The sequence below is a fragment of the Actinia tenebrosa genome, unplaced genomic scaffold (genome assembly GCF_029948245.1).
Source record: "Actinia tenebrosa isolate PJP-AT-01 unplaced genomic scaffold, QUT_ActTen_1.0 PGA_scaffold9__36_contigs__length_13948895, whole genome shotgun sequence".
NCBI lineage: Eukaryota > Metazoa > Cnidaria > Anthozoa > Actiniaria > Actiniidae > Actinia > Actinia tenebrosa.
In genome coordinates this window covers 1,087,250-1,096,820 of record NW_028292586.1, presented here as the reverse complement: position 1 = coordinate 1,096,820, position 9,571 = coordinate 1,087,250, and the positions used below count along the sequence as shown (strand labels likewise).

The 9,571-nt window shown below is 41.2% G+C and overlaps 1 protein-coding gene and 1 pseudogene across 1 annotated transcript; both read left to right on the top strand.

The window, feature by feature from the left end:
* Nucleotides 1–153: 153 nt before the first annotated feature.
* On the top strand, nucleotides 154–7,442 carry LOC116294424 (uncharacterized; annotated as a pseudogene).
* Nucleotides 6,663–9,102, top strand: LOC148904449 (uncharacterized). Its single transcript, XM_089024587.1, has 2 exons — nucleotides 6,663–7,284; nucleotides 7,675–9,102. Exons 1-2 carry the CDS (start codon nucleotides 7,064–7,066, stop codon nucleotides 7,841–7,843), a joined length of 390 nt encoding a protein of 129 aa, XP_088880713.1. The 5' UTR covers nucleotides 6,663–7,063; the 3' UTR covers nucleotides 7,844–9,102.
* Nucleotides 9,103–9,571: the final 469 nt, after the last annotated feature.

Here is a 9,571-nt window from a genome sequence, read left to right as displayed (position 1 = left end):
CGTGATCAAAATCAGCATCAAGAAGCCATGAGAAGTTTCGAGAGAGCATTGGCTATACAAGAGAAGGCGTATGCTCACGATGATCCACGTTTAGCTACTACGCTAAATTGACTGGGAGTCAGTCACCGTGTTCAAAATCAGCATCAAGAAGCCATGAAGTGTTTTGGAGGAGCATTGGGTATCCTAGAGAAGGAGTATGGTCACGATGATCCACGTCTAGCTACTACGCTAAATGAAATGGGAGTCAGTCACCGTGTTCAAAATCAGCATCAAGAAGCCATGAAGTGTTTTGAAAGAGCATTGGCTATCCAAGAGAAGGCGTATGGTCACGATGATCTACGTTTAGCTACTACGCTAAATGAAATTGGAGTCAGTCACCGTGTTCAAAATCGGCATCAAGAAGCCATGAAGTGTTTTGAAAGAGCATTGGCTATCCAAGAGAAGGAGTATGGTCACGATGATCCACGTTTAGCTACTACGCTAAATGAAATGGGAGTCCGGCACCGTGTTCAAAATCAGCATCAAGAAGCCATGAAGTGTTTTGAAAGAGCATTGGCTATCCAAGAGAAGGAGTATGGTCACGATGATCCACGTTTAGCTACTACACTAAATGAAATGGGAGTCAGTCACGGTGTTCAAAATCAGCATCAAGAAGCCATGAAGTGTTTTGGAAGAGCATTGGCTATTCACGAGAAGGCGTATGGTCACGATGATCCACGTTTAGCTAGTATGCTAAATGAACTGGGAGTCAGTCACCGTGTTCAAAATCCGCATCAAGAAGCCATGAAGTGTTTTGAAAGAGCATTGGCTATCCAAGAGAAGGCGTATGGTCACGATGATCCACGTTTAGCTACTACGTTAAATGAAATGGGATTCTGTCACTGTGATCAAAATCAGCATCAAGAAGCCATGAGAAGTTTCGAGAGAGCATTGGCTATACAAGAGAAGGCGTATGCTCACGATGATCCACGTTTAGCTACTACGCTAAATTGACTGGGAGTCAGTCACCGTGTTCAAAATCAGCATCAAGAAGCCATGAAGTGTTTTGGAGGAGCATTGGGTATCCTAGAGAAGGAGTATGGTCACGATGATCCACGTCTAGCTACTACGCTAAATGAAATGGGAGTCAGTCACCGTGTTCAAAATCAGCATCAAGAAGCCATGAAGTGTTTTGAAAGAGCATTGGCTATCCAAGAGAAGGCGTATGGTCACGATGATCTACGTTTAGCTACTACGCTAAATGAAATTGGAGTCAGTCACCGTGTTCAAAATCAGCATCAAGAAGCCATGAAGTGTTTTGAAAGAGCATTGGCTATCCAAGAGAAGGAGTATGGTCACGATGATCCACGTTTAGCTACTACGCTAATTGGACTGGGAGTCAGTCACGGTGTTCAAAATCAGCATCAAGAAGCCATGAAGTGTTTTGAAAGAGCATTGGCTATACAAGAGAAGGCGTATGATCACGATGATCCACGTTTAGCTACTACGCTAATTGGACTGGGAGTCAGTCACCGTGTTCAAAATCAGCATCAAGAAGCCATGAAGTGTTTTGGAAGAGCATTGGGTATCCTAGAGAAGGAGTATGGTCACGATGATCCACGTTTAGCTACTACGCTAAATGAAATGGGAGTCAGTCACCGTGTTCAAAATCGGCATCAAGAAGCCATGAAGTGTTTTGAAAGAGCATTGGCTATCCAAGAGAAGGAGTATGTTCACGATGATCCACGTTTAGCTACTACGCTAAATGAAATGGGAGTCCGGCACCGTGTTCAAAATCAGCATCAAGAAGCCATGAAGTGTTTTGAAAGAGCATTGGCTATCCAAGAGAAGGAGTATGGTCACGATGATCCACGTTTAGCTACTACACTAAATGAAATGGGAGTCAGTCACGGTGTTCAAAATCAGCATCAAGAAGCCATGAAGTGTTTTGGAAGAGCATTGGCTATTCACGAGAAGGCGTATGGTCACGATGATCCACGTTTAGCTAGTATGCTTAATGGACTGGGAGTCAGTCACCGTGTTCAAAATCCGCATCAAGAAGCCATGAAGTGTTTTGAAAGAGCATTGGCTATCCAAGAGAAGGCGTATGGTCACGATGATCCACGTTTAGCTACTACGTTAAATGAAATGGGATTCTGTCACCGTGATCAAAATCAGCATCAAGAAGCCATGAGAAGTTTCGAGAGAGCATTGGCTATACAAGAGAAGGCGTATGCTCACGATGATCCACGTTTAGCTACTACGCTAAATTGACTGGGAGTCAGTCACCGTGTTCAAAATCAGCATCAAGAAGCCATGAAGTGTTTTGGAGGAGCATTGGGTATCCTAGAGAAGGAGTATGGTCACGATGATCCACGTCTAGCTACTACGCTAAATGAAATGGGAGTCAGTCACCGTGTTCAAAATCAGCATCAAGAAGCCATGAAGTGTTTTGAAAGAGCATTGGCTATCCAAGAGAAGGAGTATGGTCACGATGATCCACGTTTAGCTACTACGCTAAATGAAATGGGAGTCAGGCACCGTGTTCAAAATCAGCATCAAGAAGCCATGAAGTGTTTTGAAAGAGCATTGGCTATCCAAGAGAAGGAGTATGGTCACGATGATCCACGTTTAGCTACTACGCTAAATGAAATGGGAGTCAGTCACGGTGTTCAAAATCAGCATCAAGAAGCCATGAAGTGTTTTGGAAGAGCATTGGCTATTCACGAGAAGGCGTATGGTCACGATGATCCACGTTTAGCTACTACGCTGAATGGACTGGGAGTCAGTCACCGTGTTAAAAATCAGCATCAAGAAGCCATGAAGTGTTTTGAAAGAGCATTGGCTATCGAAGAGAAGGAGTATGGTCACGATGATCCACGTTTAGCTACTACGCTAAATGAAATGGGATTCTGTCACCGTGATCAAAATCAGCATCAAGAAGCCATGAGATGTTTCGAGAGAGCATTGGCTATACAAGAGAAGGCGTATGGTCACGATGATCCACGTTTAGCTACTACGCTAAATGGACTGGGAGTCAGTCACCGTGTTCAAAATCAGCATCAAGAAGCCATGAAGTGTTTTGGAAGAGCATTGGGTATCCAAGAGAAGGAGTATGGTCACGATGATCCACGTTTAGCTACTACGCTAAATGAAATGGGAGTCAGTCACCGTGTTCAAAATCAGCATCAAGAAGCCATGAAGTGTTTTGGAAGAGCATTGGCTATCCAAGAGAAGGCGTATGGTCACGATGATCTACGTTTAGCTACTACGCTAAATGAAATTGGAGTCAGTCACCGTGTTCAAAATCAGCATCAAGAAGCCATGAAGTGTTTTGAAAGAGCATTGGCTATACAAGAGAAGGCGTATGGTCACGATGATCCAAGTTTAGCTACTACGCTGAATGAAATGGGATTCTGTCACCGTGATCAAAATCAGCATCAAGAAACCATGAAGTGTTTCGAGAGAGCATTGGCTATCCAAGAGAAGGCGTATGGTCACGATGATCCACGTTTGGCTACTACGCTAAATGAAATGGGATTCTGTCACCGTGATCAAAATCAGCATCAAGAAGCCATGAGATGTTTCGAGAGAGCATTGGCTATACAAGAGAAGGCGTATGGTCACGATGATCCACGTTTAGCTACTACGCTAAATGAAATGGGAGTCAGTCACCGTGTTCAAAATCTGCATCAAGAAGCCATGAAGTGTTTTGAGAGAGCATTGGCCATCCAAGAGAAGGCGTATGGTCACGATGATCCACGTTTAGCTACTACGCTAAATGGACTGGAAGTCAGTCACCGTGTTCAAAATCAGCATCAAGAAGCCATGAAGTGTTTTGAAAGAGCATTGGCTATACAAGAGAAGGCGTATGGTCACGATGATCCACGTTTAGGTACTACGCTGAATGAAATGGGATTCTGTCACCGTGATCAAAATCAGCATCAAGAAGCCATGAGATGTTTCGAGAGAGCATTGGCTATACAAGAGAAGGCGTATGGTCACGATGATCCACGTTTAGCTACTACGCTGAATGAAATGGGATTCTGTCACCGTGATCGAAATCAGCATCAAGAAGTCATGAGGTGTTTTGAGAGAGCATTGGCTATCCAAGAGAAGGCGTATGGTCACGATGATCCACGTTTAGCTACTACGTTAAATGGACTGGGAGTCAGTCACCGTGTTCAAAATCAGCATCAAGAAGGCATGAAGTGTTTTGAAAGAGCATTGGCTATACAAGAGAAGGCGTATGGTCACGATGATCCACGTTTAGCTACTACGCTAAATGAACTGGGATTCTGTCACGGTTTTCAAAATCAGCATCAAGAAGCCATGAAGTGTTTTGAGACAGCATTGGCTGTCCAAGAGAAGGCGTATGTTAACGATGATCCACGTTTAGCTACTACGCTAAATGAAATGGGAGCCAGTCAGCGTGATCTAGGACAGCATCAAGACTAAGCAAAAAGATATTCTGATAAACTCAAAAATTTGAACAAAAATATTCGAAATCGTCTAATGGTAATGCCCTTATAGTTATAATCTTAGAGGCAGCAATTTTGACTCTCATCCTTTTTTGCCTAACAGAAATTTTATGACACGGTCCTTTTTCTTATGGTTGAGCTGTTGCTTAGAGATAATAAAGTAATAATAAATTTTATTTATATAGCGCTCATATCCATGAGCATGTCCAAGGCGCTTTACAACAGGAATATATGCATAAATTATATATATGTATTTACAATATTTACAATGCTACGTATTAAAATATTAATAAGTAAATCTAATTATAAAAGGAAAAACTTATCTTAAAAGCCTAAAGGCAATATGCATAAAAACAGGAAATGAATCAAACAAAAGAGATCTAAATATATTTCCTATTATTAAGGAATAAAGTAAATAAATAAGTTTTAAGCTTACTTTTAAAGGAAGCAACAGTAGTACAAGAGCGAATCTCAAAAGGGAGCCTATTCCATAATCTGGGAGCAGCAAAGGAAAATGACCTGAAACCATACGTAATACGCCTAGCTTTAGGTTCAACCAGAAGTTTGTTGGAGATAGATCGGAGAGCATAAGAAGAAGAACGATAGCACAGAAGATCAGACAGATATGTTGGGGCAAGGCCATGTAAGGCCTTGTAGGTCAGCAACAGCATCTTGAAAATTACTCTGTAGTATACTGGCAACCAGTGCAGGTCAACCAACACAGGAGTGATGTGGTCAAATTTCCTGGTGAAGGTGACAACACGAGCAGCAGAGTTCTGAATGCGTTGCAGCCTCTCCACGACATATTTAGGAAGTCCATAAAGTAGAGCATTACAGTAGTCTAGTTTAGAAGAAATAAGAGCATGGATAACCGACTGAGCAGCATGAGAGGTTAAGTATTTCCTGATAGTTGACAGATTCCTCAAATGAAAGTAAGATGATTTACAGATATTGTTAACTTGGAGCTCCCCGGTCATACATTGGTCAAAAACAACTCCAAGATTAACGGCTGACATACAAGGGACAATGGTGTCGCCACAGACAAGAATTTCCCTCAAGGAAGGACGATCTTGAAATCTAGAGTGGATGCACATAAGTTCAGTCTTATTATGGTTTAACTTTAAGCCATTGGAAAGCATCCACCTAGAGATGTCGGTTAGACATTCCTCTAACGATTGTCTAGATTGCACAAGTTTGACATTGCCCTTAAAAGATATATAGAGCTGAGAATCATCAGCATAGAAATGATAGTTAAGATTGTGTCGCTTAACAATGTCAGCCAGTGGAGAGGTGTAAAGCAAGTAAAGAATAGGGCCCAGTACGGAGCCTTGCGGAACTCCAACATCGAGATTAACAAGGCAGAATGAGCAGTCATTGATATCAACAAATTGCTTCCTGTTAGAAAGGTAGGATCTAAACCAGCTTAACACAACATCACCAATTCCAAACCGATAAGCAAGTCTATCAAGTAGAGTATTATGAACAACTGTGTCAAAGGCAGCTGACATATCAAGGAAAATAAGAATAACACAGTTGCCAGCATCAACTGATTGAAGAATGTCGTTATAGACACACACCAAAGCAGTCTCAGTGCTGTGCATAGCTTTATAAGCCGACTGGAATGAATCGTGAAGATTATGGTCCATTAGATAACTGTTTAACTGAGATGCAACAGCCTTTTCAATTAGTTTAGAGATAAACGGTAGATTAGAAACAGGACGGAAATTGGAAAAATCATCATGGTCTGCATTTGGCTTTTTGAGAATAGGCGTAAGTTTAGCAATTTTCAGAGAATCAGGAAACACACCTTGGGAAAGAGAGAGGTTGATAATATTTGTGAAAACTGGTATTAGAAGATCAAGACACTCCATCAGGAGAGAGGCAGGTATTGGGTCAAGGCTACATGACTTCGCAGTAGACCCAACCAAGCGTGAGACATCGTCATGGCTTAAAGCTTCAGAACATCGAAAAGTAGAGGAGCAAGTAACAGTCTCTAGTTGCAACTGAGTTTGACCAGATAGAGTTTTAGAAATACCCAGTTTGATGCGTTCTATCTTATCAGAGAAGAACTGAATGAAAGAGTTAGCCAGACATGTGTCATCAGAACTAGGTGGATAGTGTAAGTTCTGCTTCGGCCGAAGTAGGTTAGAGACGATCTTGAAGAGAGAGCGCTGGTCATTCTCATTATCAGCGATCACACTGCTGAAATACTGTTGTTTGGATAAAAACAATATTCTATTGACAACTACGCATTGCCCAGAAAAACGCTCCTTGTCAGAAGCAAGTCCAGTCGACCTCCAACGACGCTCACACCTTCGTCTCAATTTCTTCTGAGAATCAATCTCAGGGGTATACCAAGGCGCCTTCTTGACGCGGATAGTAACAGCTCTACGCTTAAGCGGAGCATGAGAGTCAAGTGTAGAAGAAAGTACCTCATGATACTGCGATACCAGCATTGACAGGTCTGAATTGTCCTCAAGAACAAAGGAATCACTGATATCACATTTAAATGATTCAAGACAGACAGACTTTAAATTTCTAAGCGAGACAATTTTTTTCTTGCTTAGAGGTTTCACAAGATTTAGGTGACAAAGAACAGGAAAATGATCAGAGATAATCAAATCCGACACACGGGTGTCAGATACCAGATCGTCATCAGTACGAGTAACCATAAGATCAAGAGTATGACCACCATTAGACGTAGGGCAAAGGACGTGCTGCTTGAGGTTAAAAGACTCAAGGAGGTCAAGAAACCTCTTCCCAGTGGAATCATTGGCATCATCGATGTGGAAGTTGAAATCCCCAACGAGAAGGACAGTTTCAGGTAAAATAACAACTTTCTCAAGAAAATCAGAAAATTCAGTAAAAAATAATGAAATTGTCAAACCATTAACTTGTGAAGGAGGAGGGCGATAGATAACAAAAATCCTTACATTAGTTAAATTAAATAATAAAGTATCAAGGTATTCAAATGAAGAAAAAGTGTCACAGTGTTGTTTCTTAATTTGGAGATTGTTCTTATAAAGCAAACCAATACCTCCACCGCGCTTGTTGCTGTCCCTTGGAGAGTGTATAAACTGAAATCCTTCAGGGCAGAGCTCAGCAATACTAGCTTCATCTCCAGTCGGGTTGAGCCACGTCTCAGTAATAGCCATAATATCAATGTTATGATCAGTGGTGAAATCATTTATACACAAAGTTTTGTTTCTGACAGATCTTGCATTCAGCAAACAAAGTTCAAAAGAATTACGCTTAAAATCCAGAGCAGAAGTGGAACGGGCAGGTGTCGAGAAATTATTTGCATGAACAAAAGGAGTAGTCTTCAGAGAATTCTGGCGATGAATAGTAACCCTCACTGGAATCTTGCGATTATCATGATTTAATGAAGGTTGTACTGGTACTGGGATAAGATAATTCGATCTTTGGGCTTTCACCTAGTTTGGAGGCTAGCTCTGTTGTGATTGTCCCACGCTGTGATACAACAGCTAAAGCTAGTAGATTTTTTTTAAAGAATAGTTTAACAAATTTTAAGAAATCTCTCGGACCAAGAGAATATGGACTAAGAGAAGGAATCCTACCTATATAGCCTTGTAACCATCATGTGCACAGTTTGATGCTATTTTTAGCTTGGAGATATTTTGAGCGAAGAACCTGATTGGTTGATTTCTTGAGGGTAGGCGGCTTCCAGTCTTGCAGTAAACAAAAGCCTGTGTTTTTGTCGTGGACGAAACGAAATATGGCGCTTTTCGTGTTCAAAAACGAGGCATTAAAGGGAAGCATGATTATCGCGCGGGTATGATAACGAGTTAAAAATAGCAACAATGATTCTAAAAATAGCATCAAAGTGTGCACATGATGGGGCACGGGTATTCCTTCTCTTGGTTCATTTTCTCTTGCTCGGACCCAACTAAAATGATGACATTTGTCTACTGATTGAAGCACGTAAATATCGGATATTACAATTTCATTTAGAAAGTTCAATTTTTAGTTCAATTTTTAACTTTAAGATATCTACAACATTAGAATATATATATATATCACATACACACACACATATATATATAATTAGATTTCTTAGCATTATAATATTTATTATATAGTTAGGATAGTACGCGCGCGCTGATTAGTCGAAAGCTGGGGCTTTATTAGTGAATGGAGCACAGTGCTGACGCCATCCGCGCGCGCGAAGTGCTGCTAGATCACATGACCGTTTTTCTTCTTGCGGAAATAAATTAAATACCGATATATATACGATAAAACGAATAAAACAGCTTTTTCTTTGCTCCATTCAGTAACAAAGCACTCAAAAGGTGCGCTTCTTTCTCGTGTATATATATGAAATATATATTTGTACTGCGGTTGTAATATATCAAATGGAGCTGATCCTCGCAGTATATGAAGCAACTCATGCAGCTGCAAATTCAAAGATTCAGAAAAAGCATCTTTCGTGCTTGCACCACTCCCTGCGTGCTTTATTACTGAACGGAGAACGGAAAGAGCTGTTTTATTTGTTAATAATAATTGTCTAGATGTCTTTCATTTATTGTTTCTATTTTTACTTGTATCTTTTGTAAGCACGGCAAGTCTGAAAATCAGCTTAATGAGCCGTTTACCGTGGATAAATAAAGTTAATTGATTGATTGATTGAGTGAATGAATGAACCCCCCCCCCCCCATCCCCCATCACCCCTCCTTCCCCTCCCCCCCTTCGGTTTAGTGCTAGGCCGCTAGTGGTATCCGGCCTCTTAATACAGTCCTTTGACTAGTTGTTTGATCGGCTTCATCCCTACGCGCCTAGACCGAACAGGATCATGGGGATAATTAATTCACAGTTACTAGCTGCCGCATATGTTATCTAACACGTCTTGAGCTCGCTGTTTTCGATCCCATTTAACTTGCTAAAACCATGCCTCGAGCATACGGCTAAGATTTAAACTGGCGAGCAGTTTGGATGACGCAAGTTCTGGCTAATTTACCCGTTATCCTTTTCGGTCTAGGCGCTTAGGGATGATCCGATCAACGACAACGTTTAGTCAAAGGACTGTATGGTGGAAGTTTCGCGCTTACAATTGTTTGGCGGAAGAAAAAAATTTTTTTTTAAATTGAACACCC